Source organism: Carettochelys insculpta, chromosome 5, assembly GCF_033958435.1.
Source record: "Carettochelys insculpta isolate YL-2023 chromosome 5, ASM3395843v1, whole genome shotgun sequence".
NCBI lineage: Eukaryota > Metazoa > Chordata > Testudines > Carettochelyidae > Carettochelys > Carettochelys insculpta.
The window spans coordinates 12,547,854-12,563,611 of record NC_134141.1 but is presented as its reverse complement, the minus strand read 5'-3'; the positions used below and the strand labels follow the sequence as shown (position 1 = coordinate 12,563,611).

Sequence of the window (15,758 nt, the reverse complement as noted above, 5' to 3'; positions counted from 1 at the left end):
AGAGGCTGCCTTTGGCTACTTCCAGTTTTCTGTTGTTCTTCTCCCTTTTTGTGCATAGATTTTTTTTTGCATGTATGGCAAGGAAAATATCTTTAAGTAATTTAATGTTTCATTCACTGCAACTCTGACTTCAGAGAGTGTAGCTTCTTCCCCTGTCTTTCCAGTGCAGATATTTCTTTCTTTGCAATCAGCCCTAACATCTGACTTGTCTCTTTAACAGTTAAATACAGAAAGACTAATAAAATCAAAATTCATCTGTCAGGGTCAAGAGCAGTGTTCCCTCTAATATTTTCCATTCCCTGAGCAGAATAAATTTTGTTATATGCACTGAGGCATGTGGAGATGTGCACCACCAGTAGACGTGTATGCTGGTGGCTGTGGGCACTCAGCCAATCAGCTGGTCAGCACCTTGATCTCTCCTGGGCAGGTGCCCAAGCATCCAACTTACAGAGAACACTGGTCAAGAGTTTTTATAGTCTGCTTACCATTTGTCTTGCCCATTTTGCAGAGCACAACTGGCCATTTCTTTGAGAATGAAGTGCATTACCAATGTAATGCTGGCTATAAGCTCGTTGGGAGCTCACTTTCAGTCTGCCAAGCAAATCGTCACTGGCATAGCGAATCACCACCTTTCTGTGTTCCTCTCAGCTGTGGCAAACCGCCTCCTCTCCAGCATGGGTCTATCAAGGGAGAAAGCTTTGACGTGGGATCCAAGGTTCAGTTTTTGTGCGACGAGGGCTATGAGCTGATTGGAGATGCCTCTTGGACATGCCAGAAGTCTGGGAAATGGATCAAAAAGCAAAGCCCAAAGTGTGCGCCAACAAAGTGCCCAGACCCACCACTGATTGAAAATCAGCTTGTCTTGAAAGAGATGGCTCGCCAAGTAGGTGTCGTCCAGTTTTCCTGCAAAGAGGGCTACGTTTTGCATGGTTCCTCGGTGCTGAAGTGTTTGCCATCACAGCAGTGGAATGATTCCTTTCCAGTCTGCAAGGTTGTACTGTGCCGTGGTCCTCCATACATTCCCTTTGGTGAGCCTTTGGCATCCTCTCTTCATTTTGGTAGCTCCGTGAGGTACATGTGCATGGATGGGTTTTTACTGAAGGGAGAATCGACTATTACATGCCAAGCTGACGGCTCCTGGAGCCTCCCTTTGCCAGAGTGTGTTCCAGTAGAGTGCCCCCAGCCTGAAGAAATTCAGAATGGCATTGTCGACGTGCAGGGTCTTACTTACCTCAGCACAGCTCTGTACACTTGTAAACCAGGCTTTGACCTACTGGGGGACACCACTATTCTGTGTGGAGATGATGGTCAGTGGCTAGGTGTAAAGCCAGCTTGCAAGCCTGTTGAATGCCCCAAACCGAAAGAGATTCAGAATGGGAAATATTCCCATGCAGCCTTTCATTATGGGCAGTCTGTGACGTATTCATGCGACAGAGGATTCCGGCTCAAAGGGCCGAAGGTACTGAGCTGCTTAGAGACAGGAGAGTGGGACGCAGATGTTCCGTCTTGCACAGCCATAAATTGTGACCCCCCTCAGCCTATTGAGAATGGTTTTGTGGAAGGTGCGGATTACAGCTACGGTGCCATGATAATCTATAGCTGCCTTCCTGGTTTCCATCTGGCAGGCCTCGCCATGCAGACTTGCGAAGAGTTGGGATGGTCAAGCTTTACTCCAGCGTGCCTGCCAACAGACTGTGGCCTGCCTCCCCATATTGACTTTGGGGAATATGTGCAAATCAGAAGTGAAGAAGGACATTTTGACCACGAAAGAATCCATCTGACTGAGAGCCCTCCTTTTACCCACACCTTAGTTGCTAGTGATGGGAAAGAGATAAAAAGTCCTTTGATGGAAACTAATGCAGTGCAGTTGACAAACTTTTTATATGGAAGTGTCGTTATGTACACATGCTACTCCGGTCACGAGCTGCTGGGAAACCCCGTATTAGCTTGCCAAGAGGATGGGATGTGGAATGGCACTGCCCCTGGCTGCGTATCAATAGAGTGTGACTTACTCTCACCCCTAGAGAATGGCTATTTGCATTTGACTGAGAATACAGTTGGCAGCACAGTGCAGTATGCCTGTAAGCCAGGGTATAAACTAATTGGGTCCAACACCAGGCTGTGTTTGCCTAACCGACAGTGGAGTAACGCCCCTCCGTATTGTGAAGTGTTGTCATGTGGCCCACCTAACAAACTCACGAATGGAAATATAAAGGGAGAAAACTACACTTACAGGAGTGTGGTCCACTATGAGTGTGATCCTGGGTACCAGTTAAATGGCTCAGATAAAAGGACATGCCAGGATGACCAAAAGTGGGATGGGAATGAGCCTGTTTGCATCCCTGTTTCTTGTGGCCCCCCACCTGTTTTAGCAAACGGCCGTGTGACTGGAGCAGAGTACACATTCCAGAAACACACCGAGTACAGCTGTAATGAAGGGTTCCAGCTGCGTGGGGATGAGAGCAGAGTCTGCCTGGCAAATGGAAGCTGGAGTGGAGTCGCTTCAGTTTGTGAACCCATCAGGTGCACCGTGCTGCTTCCCTTACCCCACGGAGAAATCATTGGATCAGATTATGGCATTGGGAAGGACATTCAGTATCACTGCAGGGAAGGCTACATTTTACACGGAGCATCCGTACTTACCTGTCAAGCTGATGGCACTTGGGATACAGAGGCTCCATACTGTGAGCCAGTCAGTTGCGGCCCCCCAGAAGACATCGCTCATGGGTTTCTGAACAGTTCCGGCTTCAGCTATGGGGAATACGCGCAGTACCTGTGCTTCCCAGGTTACGAGTTACATGGCAATCCACTGCGGCAGTGTTTGTCCAACGGCTCCTGGAGTGGGAACCTCCCCTCTTGCCTTCCCTGTGAATGCCCCATGCCAGAGATTCAAAACGGGGTTGTCATCGGGCAGGATTTCCACTGTGGGAAAAGGGCACAGTTCCAGTGTCTGGAGGGCTTTAAACTGCTGGGACCTTCTGAAGTCTCCTGTGAGGCAGCTGGCAAATGGAGTTCCACCTTCCCACTCTGCGGGCAGATTTCATGTGGCTCCCCACCGACAATTCCAAATGCATTTATCCAGGGGAGCAGCTCCGTGGATGAGAATGCAGTCATATATAACTGCCTAACTGGCTTTGTGCTACAAGGGGAGCCAGAGCTGACCTGTACCGAAAAGGGTGTTTGGGGGGAGCCGTTTCCACGCTGTGAGCTGCTGTCCTGTGGACCCCCACCTTCCATTCCTAATGCAGTGGCTGTTGGAGAGGCCCAGACCTATGGAAGTAGTGTCCAATACAGGTAAGAAGTCTGCTATGATTACATGTCCCTGAAATCCCTAGGGAATGAATACAGGACCATTAAAGCAAACAAGTACATTCAGATGGTGAAAGGCTGTAAGCTATGTAGAAGAGCTGTGGAGCAGATTTCTTGGGGATGTTGATACACGTTCTTGGGGTTCCCACTTCATGCAACATCTCACTCCAGCCTCCTACTTTACCCACAGACACACAGCACATGAGGCTTGTGAGCAGTGGAGGGCACATTAAGGTTGTACATTGCAGTTTCCTATGTTTCTGTGAGGCTGATGTAAACATATTAGTAGAGGGGTGGATGCTATCAGTGGAAGTGGCTAAAATGAGGGATGGACGGGATGGAGGGACAGCATGTAAAGAAAGGTACCTGACCAGGTCACCACTCGGCTTGTAAGGGTGTGGGTGGATGGGTTCTTAGATAAGCACATGTACCTGGGGTGTATTTGTATGTGTGCAGGCTCCTATGGACACACCACGTGGAGGGCTAAATTCTCCAACTGAATTGCACTCAGTGGAGGGCTCTATGGGGTAAAGCAAATACATCTTTAGTTCACCCTTGCAGTCTCCCAACCCTGGGGTCTGCCTGGGATTTGGCCAATCATGGGGGCAAGCAAAATTAGCTCCCAGGTTCAACTCCAGCACCCAGAAACCCCAGAAGGTAACACCTCGGTCATCGCTCTCTCACCCAGCCAATTCCCTCTCTGCCCGAGGTGTAGGAGCTGCTAATGTGGCTTTACGTCACATGGGGACTCTCCGAGGCACAATAAACCATTCAGGAGATGAATCCACCATTTACTCTGTACTGCTAGAGCAGGGCAACACAGTCAAAGATGGAGTCAGGATCTGGCCAGAGTATTCCAACTCCTCCCACCCAGTTGATAAACCCACAAAAAAATGCCTCAACCCTGTTGCAGTGGGTTGCCCTGAACTGATACAGAAGTCTATAGACTCTGGTAAAAAAAAAAAAAAGTATGGACTCTTGAGGGACATGGTAGGTTTCGTACTTTGAGGATTAAGATATCATGCACGCGTTCTTCAGCTGTCCAATGGTTGTGATGCATTGCAGATGTCTGGAGGGCTACATGATGGAAACAGAAATGGATACGTGCACTTGTCAGGAAGATGGACACTGGTCTCCTAAGAGCATTTCCTGTTTCCTGAGAAAATGTCCCATGCCCACAAATATAACCAATGTAATAATTTCTGGTGAGGAGTTCACTGTGAATAAGAGCATTACATTATCGTGCACAGAAGGCTATACTTTGTCGGGAGCAAATACATCTACATGCCAGGTAAAGACCATCAGCCTTTTTTTTTTTTTTAAGGTGCAGCGCTCTACCCTGTACTAGGAAGCATGCACTCAGCTGTGGGTAGAACTTGGCCCTGGTTGTACATGACAGGTCTAAAACACTGTAAAATACACAGTAGACTCTGCTCCTCCCTTAAGAAGAAGACACAGGCTTCCAGATTTGGGAAACAGTCCTCCCCTCTTAGTACGTAACCATAATACCGGACTTCGACTAAATGTTTTTGTCATTCACTGAATTCTCTTTTAACTCTTAATTCTGTTACAGCTACTGGTGACATTAATGGGGATCATTCTTCTTCATCCCTCAACACCTCTAAAAGCCTCAGATCTTGCATTTGTAAAATACAAGTGTCTTCAGTGATGTTGTAGTAATGTCTAGTAATAACGGCCCTGTTCCTACCCACGTTGGCAGACTGAATCTGCAACCATAGGGGCTAAAGCCACGTGCTCTACCACATGAGCGAAAAGCCAGCTGGCTTTCAGCCAACCTGTGCAGCAGAGACTTCTCTCTCCCTTGTCAGTGGTCTCAGTGCCTCTGCTGTTACATGTGTTTACCTTGAGGGTTGTGAGGAGTCCCATGAGAGTCAGGGAGGCTGCTCATGGGAGCCACATTCAGCATAGATGTGTGCATGTGCATCACCAGGGCCTTCCAGAGCTAAAACTAGAAGAATTTATGAACTCTTGCCTGCTCCCTGCACATGCTATAATTTGTATTTCTGAAGAGCCTGAATTTGCAGGAGTCCGTTTGCTCCGGCTTTCGAACCCACCATTGACAAAAACTTAGCGTAAAAATATAATTAGGGGAGAGAAACAATCTGCTCCCCTGGGTTTGCTGCACAGTTCTGTGGGTGTTCATAGCCAGGGCTGAAAGCATTCACTGGTGCATTGGAGAGGAGGTGCTAGCGCCTCAGATTAAGAGTCTTGGGAGCTGGGTTCCATTCCTGGCTTGGTCACTGACCTGCTGTATGATTTCAAGCCATTCTCTTCACACCCCTCTCAGCTTCTGTTTCCCCTCCTGCCCTTTCTCTGTAAATGCCCTTATGCCAGTGTGCTGGGCCTGCAAAAATGGGGCACCAGTGTAGAGTGGGAACTCTTCATTTTACATTAGTACAAATCTAGGATATATTTTAGAGCACTTGTGCAGCTGTCTGTCTGTCTGTCCATCCATCCATCTGCAAGTCCATTTGTTCCAGAACTGCTAAATGGTAAGAGTTAGGACTACCAAATTTGGGATGCAGTTTCTGCTTATCGTAACTTAAAGGAAGGCCAGGGTTCAGTTGTGCCAGGACAATAGGATGTGCTTGGAATGCATTTGTTTTGCATCAAATAGAAAAAGAGCCGTGTGAAAGCAGGGCCAGTTACACTCACAAATGAGCACAAGCAGGCAGCAAGCACCCCAAGCTCAGGGAGCAGCCAATGGCCAGCAGCACAGACTCCGCCATCTTGGCCTGCCCCAGGGAGCAGCTACTGACTGCTACGCAGACTCCCCAGCCCCAGGCCACCAGGACACGTGGAACCCAATGCCACAGGTTGGTCCAGGGAGATGCAGGCAGGCATCTGCATCTTTCCCTCCTTCCGCCCAGGTGTTTCTTCTAGTAATAGTGTATGAGCATTATCGCCCCTCTCTGCACTAATACACTAATCCTTCATTAAACAGCTACTTTACTTACGAGTGATCGCTAAAATGAGAGACACATATACCTACCTTTGTTCACTAGACAAGTGAACTCCCCCCGCTAATACAAGCCTTACCCCTCTCACTGAGGTGCCAACCTGCCATACTCTGCTCCCCCACCAGCCCCGCTGCCCCAACCCACTGCAGCCTGACCCCCCGACACTCCCGCAGCCTTAACCCACCGCAGCCCGACCCCTGCCGGCCCTGCTCACCCAACCTGCCTCAGCCTGAACCCCTCGACAACCCTGCAGACCCAACCCGCCATAGTCTGAACCCCACCGCTGGCCCCGCACACCCACCCCACCACAGCCTAACCCCCCCACCAGCCCGTGCACCCAACCTGCAGCAGCTTTAAACCCCCCACCCGCCGGCCCCAGGGACCCAACCTACTGCAGCTTTCACGCCCCCTGTCTGCCCCACAGACCCAGCCTGCCACCAGATTTTAACCCTCCCTCCTGGTCATGGCCCCAAACTGCCCCCAGCCTTTAACCCTCCCAATCCCCCCCGCCCCAGACCCAAGGTTCACTTACCTTTCAAAAGCTTCCACTCCTTCCCCAAGTTAGGAGCACTAGGAACCAGTCAGAGACTTTTACGTGTATTTAATGGTAATGGAGTGTCCCGCATATGAGTTTTTGCCTATGAGAAGAAAGTTGGGAACCAATTGTGCTCGTGTAGTGAGGGGTGAGTGTAAATCTCTTTCCACCAGGTTTTCTGATTTCTTCATGTAATAGTTATTTCTCATCTCAAGTGATAAATTCTTGTCATTAGTTTTTACATTTTCTAACAAGCCTTTAAATGCTTTTTCCTCTGACTTTAGCCCAATGGCAGCTGGGCACCATCGTTTTCAGATGACAGCTGCATTCCTGTATCTTGTGGGAAACCAGAGGTCCCAGAGCATGGAATTGTGCTTGGTGCTAGTTACAGCTACCAGGATGCAGTTCTTTATACATGCCATGCTGGCTATGAATTACAAGTAAGTCCACCGACTCTACAGCACACAAACCAGTGTTATTAAGCTTAACCCTTTTGTTATCATCTCTGTTGTCCTTGCTTAGCCTCTTTGTTGAGTAGGATGTATTATGACAGCCAAGTGATTATTTCCTTAGCTTCTGCTGAAGCTTTCTGCTTTTCTCTTATTGTTGCTGTTGCCTGTAGAATTGTGTATGCAGGCACAGGGCTTTTCAAAACACTTCAGAAAAGCACAACCAGAAAACCTTGAGCAGGTCGCAATTCAGACAAATACAAGCCAGCAATTTTGTGGAGGGAGGAGAAAGATTTGTAAGAAGAAATGGTTGTTTTGGCTCTTTGCAGTTGCAGCTCTTCTTAATCGGGGAGAGGCCTGACTGTGGGGGGGGAAAAGAGCCCCGGGGCTGCCGGCAGCCGCCCCCTTTAAATCACCACCAGCGCCCTGTGCTCCAAGCAGTGCTGAAAGCTGCCTGGAATAGGCGAGACACACTCTGGGTGGCAATGAGGCTGCCTGGGGAAGCTAACCTCCCTTGTCCCTTCTGCCCAAGCCCCTCCATTTCCACTCAAGACCCCACACCTTCCAGGGGTGCAAAGCCGGGCTCCCCCCACCTTAACCAGGGGCCTGGCAAATCTCTCGGCCCCACCAATCAGGGGCTTCTGTTAGTGTTGCAGATGGTAACCAGAGCAGAGTTACTATCTCACCCTTTGATCTACTGAATGAAAACAGACTGATTTCCCAGAACGCTCATCCCCAGCTCAGGTTGGCTCTCATGCTGTGACTCCCCAGCTTCGTGCACCTTCCCCCTGATTATCTCAGAGCACTTCACAAACACTAGTGATGCCCACCTCACAGTAGTCCCTGGATGTAGATAAATGTATATGTGTTTTGCAGATAAGGAAACAGATGCAAAGCGGTTGCAGCAGCTTACTCAGGGCAGAGCTGGGAGCAGAGTCCAGTGCTTCTGGTTTTGCCCTGTGCTTGTTAATTAACCTATACTCTCTTCACAAAGCAATGGTTACAGGGGAAATAATAGCAAGTCATAACCTCTCATGAGTTATATCCTTCTGGCCTATGCCTACACTGCAGGGTTTTTCAGAAATAACTTATTTCAACGTTCTAATGTCAAAATAAATTATTTTTGAAAAGAGTGTTCATGCTGCAAGAGCGTTTTGAAATTGAGCATTCACACTAGAGAGCCCAGCTTCGAAATAAGGGCAAAGACAGGATGCCTCCCTGGAGGCCAATTAGTTGTAATTACATCTGCTTAGTACACACTGAGTCAGTTTTGAAATTGAAAGGGGGAAATCAGAGAAAGTCGTTCATTTTGGTGGAGTTGTTATTTTCAGTTAAATGCCCTGTTTTTCCAGAATAACAAGCTTTGCAGTGTGGACGCAAGGGTTTTCTTTTCTTTTTTTTTTCCCCCAGAAGAAAAGGGCTTTTCCACAAAAGAAAAGCTAGTGTAGACCAGGCCTAAGTTAAGAAAAGTTGCCTGTTAACCTGGCTAAACCCTGCCCAGACCCTGCAAATGGTGGTTTTGGTTAACCACAGTAAGGTAGGGAAGAGTTCTGAAACAGAAGATACTCAGATTATGAACTTTCAGAGTCAGCGCCTTTTGTGCTGTTGTTCTCTGTACCATGCACAGCACAGAGGAGTGCAGGTCTATGACCAGAGCTCCTAAGCTTTACTGCAATACAAATAATACAGTATATTTAAGTCAGCCTGTCAGAGCACGATTCTGCAAGGTGCTGAACATTCTGCTCCTGACCCAGCCAAATAAAATAAAATAAGCAGCCCTGCAATAATACCATTGGTATAAACTGGTGGTTGATCAAACTTCAGCAGTGGACTGATTTGCGGACAGAGGCTACCTCCCTGCCAGAGGTGGAAGAAACTCACTGTAAAATTCTTCCAAATAAAAAATATTGTTTCTCCTAGAAAGTACTCCATCTCTGCCCCCTAGTGTGAGTCTTGCCTCCCCGCTGTTGTGCAGAAGTCTCCTGCATGCCTCTGAAATGCATCGCCACAGCATGGTGCCCTAAGAACAAGCGTAGTTTAAAGTGAACTGGGCTGTTCATATGGGCATAACTTGTAAAAGAAATAAGATCCAAACTTAGAGGTCAGACAATGTCCTGTGACCAAACAGAGTTTAATATGGTTCTCATAACAATTAGAATTGATGTTTCTAGTACGCTATTAAGGCGAGAGGACAAGCGACACAGAAGAGAGCACATGAGTGGGATAGAATAAAAAAAAGTATTATTTAATTGCAGAGCTCACATCTGCCCAGCTACTTATAAAAGGTATAAATAATAAATATTGGAATGAGAACCCACCCAAATGATCTTGAAAACAGGTGGGACTGCTGACAAGAAGGGCACAGAATGGTCTTAGATTCCCATCCCCGTCTTTAGAACACAGAGCCCACGGGATTGGGAATCAAGAGCTCTAGATTCTCCCTTTAGCTTTCCCCTGTCTTCCTGTGTAGCCAGCGGCAAGTTGTTCAACTGCTCTGTTCTTCAGTTCCCTTAGCTACAAAAGGGGGATCTGTTTCCATGCAGCTCAGGGGTGCTGGGCAGCTAAATATGTCCTCCGTGTTTGTGGAATGCTGCTACAGTGCTAAGTGCCATTGGAATGCCTATAAACAGTTATAGATACCAACTCGGTCAGTGCTTGTTTCTTAAAGGTCCTAACCAGACGTGCGTGGGCCAAAGTCGGCTCTCAGTGGTGAGACCAAGTCTGGATTAATTCCGGTGATTCCATTGGAGTCACTCCCGACATATGCTGGTATGAGTGAGTAGAATATGAGCCAAGTTCCTAGCAACTGACTGAACTCCCTGGCTCTGTCCTCCTCCCCCATGTACTCTGGTTTTACGCCAGTGTAGCTCCATCAGCTTCACTGAATTTGCTCCTGATTTACACAGGCGTGAGTGAAAAAGGGAGATAAATAGGTAACAATGACCACACAGTGGAACAGAGTCTCATCACCGCTGCACTGATATAAACCGGGAGAAAGTCTACTGGAGTCAGTAGAGGAGCACTGATGTAAAATGGGGTGCATGTGAGCAGAGAATCAAGTTGACGATTTTATTCTCCTGTTTGGTTTCTCTCACCATAAATAACCTATACAGAGCAGGACAGGCTCCACTGCTCAGAGCATGTGAGCAGGAGACGTCACAAAATCCTAAATCCTGATCCTGTCTTTGAAATGGATTCGCTCTACAGATTTGAGAAAGACACTTGTCCTCTGCCTCTCTTTTTCCTTCTGTACAATGTAGACACTGACCTAGCTCTCGGGGTCCTGGGAGAATTATGTGGCAATGGTTGGTAAAATGTTTGAGGATGAAAAGTGCTTTAGAAGTATTATTTTGTAATCATTAGCTGTGATGGTAAGAAACCTGTCTAAATGCACATTGAACCGTCTCATCGACCATGGTTTGACCCCGGCCCATACCAGGGTGCACCTCTCACCTGCTTCTTTCTATGGGAGCTGGATTTGATCCCAGCCTAACTGCTGAATTACTCTCCAGTTTGTGGTTGGTGGTGCCATTGATGCAGCATCTGTAAATCCCCTAACTTCCCCTGAGTATGGCATGATCTTTGTCATATTTTTTTCACCAATGTTCTCCAGTTGATGACAGCAACAAACTAGAGCCAAGGCAGCCAAGGTGTCGCAGCAAGGCATGAAAGATTTTAAAGCAGACTTCCCCTCCACCCCCCAGCTCCCTGCCTTTTCTGAACTCACAAAAGCTGTTGCAGGTGGTACATGAGCTTTGGGAGAGAATTTTGCTCTGACATTCAACAGGTGGCTGTGGGTTCCAACATTCTGCTCTCCTTTGCTACGTGGATTTCTGTAGGAGGGAACATGTAGAAGGATAGCAGAATAAATGAGTCAGGATCAGTCATGAGAAAATGAGGGCAGCTTTGAACCTCTTTTCCTGCAGCGCAGTAATGACACAGTCCTAATAATCTGAGGCTGTTTCGTGAGCCTTTTCCTTTTTTCTGTTAGGGTATTGCAGAACGTATCTGCCAAGGGAACAAACTGTGGAGTGGAGCAGCACCAGTGTGCAGAAGTGAGTTCTAACTTTATTTCTCTGTCTTGTTTGCTTTAGGGATGTTTGATATGGCAGATAAGTATGAATGTTCAGCTTGGAATCTGGTTGTTATCTTTTGGCACCTCCTCTCTGCACTGTAGTTGAGTGAAGCCTTGGCTAACATTTTAGTCTTTGTTTTATTTCAGTTGTTTAGCTATGAGACCAATACAGGGCCCTTTCAAAAACTCCAAGAAAAAGGTATCCAAAAGATATCCATTGTTTTATTTTTGTGTGCCGTTACATAAAAATGCTGCTTTTGTAAGTTACACTTTTGCCGTAAAGAGATTGTACTACAAAATTTGTATTAGGTGAATTGAAAAATACTATTTCTTTTGTTGATTTATAGTGTGAATATTTGTAATCTAAAATAATAATACAAAGTGTGCAGTGTGTAGTGTTGTAATTGAAATCAGCATATTTAAAAATGCAGAAAACATCCCAAAATATTTAAATGAGAGGTGGGCCATTATTGTTTAACAGCATGTTTCAAACTATGCTTATTCATTGGACAGTCCTGAAAACAATGAGCAGTCCTGTGGCATCTTATAAACTAACAGATTTTTTTGGAGCGTACGCTTTCATGGGCAAAGACCTGCTTGGTCTGAGAAAGTGGGTCTTTGCCGATGAAAGCCTATGCTCCAAAATATCTGTTAGTCTATAAGGTGCTACAGGACTTCTTAGTGTTTTTGCAGATACAGACTAACACAGCTACCCCTCTGATACTTGACAGCCCTCATAACTATCTGTTGTAGACATAACATGCACCGGTAGAAGGAGTTTGTCTGGCAGTTTGGGAATACCACTACCCAAACAGTTATAGCTACTTTACTAGGAGCTCTCTTCCCCCAGCCTAGCAGTATCTATATTGGTGGTTTCATCGGCTTAGATGTAATAGTTTAAATGTTTTTTTCACACTCTTGACTCATGTAGCTGTGTTGATATAACTTTTAAGTGTAAACCAAGCTTAAGACACTTGCCCTGAATCTTGATTTTGCATTTCCTTTTCCTTTTCAAGCTTAGCAACATTCAAGTGTCTATAAAGGGATTTTGTAATGCCTTTGGCTAAAGCCAACCGACATTGCATTTGTTTTTAGGGGGTTCTGGCAAGCCCTGGTGGCATTCTGTGCTAGTTGTTGTTATACTATCTCTTTGCCAGCAAATGGAATAACCTGGGGCTATTTACATATGTGCTGCATGTATGAAAATTACATTTCTGCCATTCTAGCTGCTCTACCTGAGCTCCCAAGAGAAGATTCAGAACAGGTTGTGACCAAGACAGGCAGCTTGTAATGGCATCTTAGAACCATACAGATCTGCAGATATATATGGCTCGTTTTTGCAGATATGGATGCGGATATACATTTTGTGTTTAGTGCCCTCCAGATTTGCAGATGTCCTCTTTATAGCCACAGGTATCCGTATCCGCCGATGTGGATGGGAATAGCCACGGCTTGTTTTTGTGGATAGGGATGTGGATACAAATTTTGTATCTGCACAGAACTCTAGGCCTCTGATTGAAAAATTTTATTTTCTGTGGTGTAGAGATCTCCTGTGGGCCACCTGACTCAATAGAGAACGGATCCGTTCATGGGGAGGAGTTCCTGTTTGGAGATGAAGTTCTCTACGCCTGTAATCAAGGCTTTGAACTTCAGGGACCCAGCCGAAGGATCTGTCATGTTAATAGACAATGGAGTCCCGCAGCCCCTTTGTGCCTGAGTAAGTACAGAGCAGAGTGAGATGAATGTCCCTCTAGCACAGGGCTAGACTGCCTCAGGGTAACAAACCTTCAGTGGTTTACACAAGCATGCCCGCTAGTGGCACTGCACCAACAGTAGCGGGTTGGTTGGAAATATCAGGAGACATGCCCGTTCAGACAAGGCATAATGGAGCAGTTATTGTTTACATTTCCTCTGTGACCCTGTTGCAGGTTTGGTCTGAAAAGTGCTACAGCAAATTCACTCAGTTGCACCATGAAATGGCACAACCTGGGGTTGCACTGGTGTAAAGGAGAGGGAAGCATGGCCTATAGTCTCCAACTTTTATTGCCTCGTGAAAAGTGGATCGTGACTATCACTCTGCCTTGATCTGTCATCAGGGCACCAGAGCTGAACCAGCTGGTCTGTTCTGGTGTGTTGTCCTCCAGTCACTGAAATCTGATTGCTTTGCCATCAGTGCAATGGAGTGTGACTTATTTTGGGCAAAGTAGATGGACTTGCTTTGGGTGTTTCATAAATGCATTCGGGGGGCATTACTGTCTTTCTCAAGGAATTCTGTCCAGCCTTCTTCGCTCACCTCATACTCCCCTAGCCCACGTTGTGTGTGCTAGTGTCCCTTTCCGCTTCCCCTCTGTCCACTGAGAGAAGCAGGTGCCTATCTCTTAGGCTGTCCCATATGATTCTGTCCCCTGGAGACATTGACCTCTCCTTATATCTTGCTTTTACAGCTTCTATTTCCTCCCTTTGTCCTTTTTTAACTCATTTTGTGAAGTAGGGCATGATACAGTGTACAAAAGAGAAGAAATGAAAACAACTGGCTTGATATAAATACTGTAAAGATGATAAACTCAGAGACTTTTCTTCTAGGGGTAACTTGTGAGCCACACCCCTCTATAGAAAACGCAGTGTCCATGGCCTCTGGAAGTACATACAGAAGTAATGTAACCTATGTATGCAATTTTGGATATCACCTTGTTGGGCCTCAGAATATCACATGTCTTGCCAATGGGACCTGGAGTAAACCCCTGCCATCATGTGAAGGTAACTGCTAAGTTTTATGCCCCATACACATTTATGTACAAAAAGCAGTCATTAGCTGTGTCTACACGTGCACGCGACTTCGAAGTAGCGGCACTAACATCGAAATAGCGCCCGTCGCGGCTACACGCGTCGGGCGCTATTTCGAAGTTAACTTCGACGTTAGGCGGCGAGACGTCGAAGTCGCTAACCTCATGAGGGATCGGAATAGCGCCCTAAGTAGGGACCGTGTAGACGATCCGCTTCCCGCAACGTCGAAATTGTGGGGTCCTCCATGGCAGCCATCAGCTGGGGGGTTGAGAGACGCTGTCTCTCCAGCCCCTGCGGGGCTCTATGGTCACCGTGTGCAGCAGCCCTTAGCCCAGGGCTTCTGGCTGCTGCTGCTGCAGCGGGGGATTCATGCTTCATGCACAGGGTCTGCAACTCGTTGTCGGCTGTGTGTATCTTGTGCTGTTTAGTGCAAGTGTGTCTGGGAGGGGCCCTTTAAGGGAGCGGCTGGCTGTTGAGTCCGCCCTGTGACCCTGTCTGCAGCTGTGCCTGGCACCCTTATTTCGATGTGTGCTACTGTGGCGTGTAGACGTTCCCTCGCTGCGCCTATTTCGATGTGGTGCTGCGCAACGTCGATGTTGAACATCGACGTTGCCAGCCCTGGAGGACGTGTAGACGTTATTCATCGAAATAGCCTATTTCGATGTCGCCACATCGAAATAGGCTACTTCGATGTAGGCTTCACGTGTAGACATAGCCATTATTGTATATGTGTATCCCGCAGCCAGAGAATCAAATCTCTTTCTAGGAATGATCTTCCCTGCAGCAATGATGTGCAGTAGTTCTTTTTATATTCCTACGTAACTAGCACCTAATCAGCCAAAACAAAAAAGCAGTCCACTAGCACTTGAAAGACTAACAGAATAATTTACGAGGTGATGAGCTTTTGTGGGACAGACCCACTTCTTCAGACCATAGCCATACCAGAACAGACTCAATATTTAAGGCACAGAGAACCAAAAATAGTAATCAAGGTTGACAGATCAGAAAAATATTATCATGGTGAGCAACTCAGAGAGTAGAGGTTTCTGCCCCTCTACGCTCTGATTTGCTCACCTTGATAATATTTTTCTGATTTATCAACCTTGATTACTAGTTTTGGTTCTCTGTGCCTTAAATATTGAGTCTGTTCTGGTATGGCTATGGTCTGAAGAAGTGGGTCTGTCCCACGAAAGCTCATCACCTCGTAAATTATTCTGTTAGTCTTTAAAGTGCTACTGGACTGCTTTTTTGTTTTGATAGTATATAGACGAGCACAGCTTTCTCTCTGTTACTAATCACCCAAAAGTATTACTGGGAATGGTTCCCAGAGTGGAGAGTTGTTATGAAGACCAGAAGACTTATCAGACAGAATGGTTATTCCTGTAGGGTCTGAAATAATAGTTTTATAAACCTCAGTAAGCATTAAGAGCACTTATCATTTTAACGAAGATGGTGGACGATGTGAACAAATGGCTTTTCTCCCAGTGGCTAAGAACATCCATTGGAAGCGCCGTTTTAATTATTAATTATTATTTGAGCTGGTTGTCACACAGTAGGAAGGACTGCAATATAACTGTCACAACAAATTTAGCACTCTGTCTGACACGCCCGCGCACACGCACACA

At 46.6% G+C, this 15,758-nt stretch overlaps 1 protein-coding gene across 2 annotated transcripts in view; it reads left to right on the top strand.

Moving 5' to 3' along the window:
- Positions 1 to 15,758, top strand: part of SVEP1 (sushi, von Willebrand factor type A, EGF and pentraxin domain containing 1) — a 170,449-nt gene that overhangs the window by 121,189 nt on the left and 33,502 nt on the right. For both annotated transcript variants that reach the window (XM_074994688.1, XM_074994687.1), the window contains exons 38-43: positions 509 to 3,294; positions 4,375 to 4,600; positions 7,110 to 7,265; positions 11,266 to 11,329; positions 12,893 to 13,066; positions 13,933 to 14,106. In XM_074994688.1, the coding sequence (XP_074850789.1) occupies positions 509 to 3,294; positions 4,375 to 4,600; positions 7,110 to 7,265; positions 11,266 to 11,329; positions 12,893 to 13,066; positions 13,933 to 14,106 (3,580 nt within the window). The remainder of the gene's footprint in view (positions 1 to 508; positions 3,295 to 4,374; positions 4,601 to 7,109; positions 7,266 to 11,265; positions 11,330 to 12,892; positions 13,067 to 13,932; positions 14,107 to 15,758) is intronic.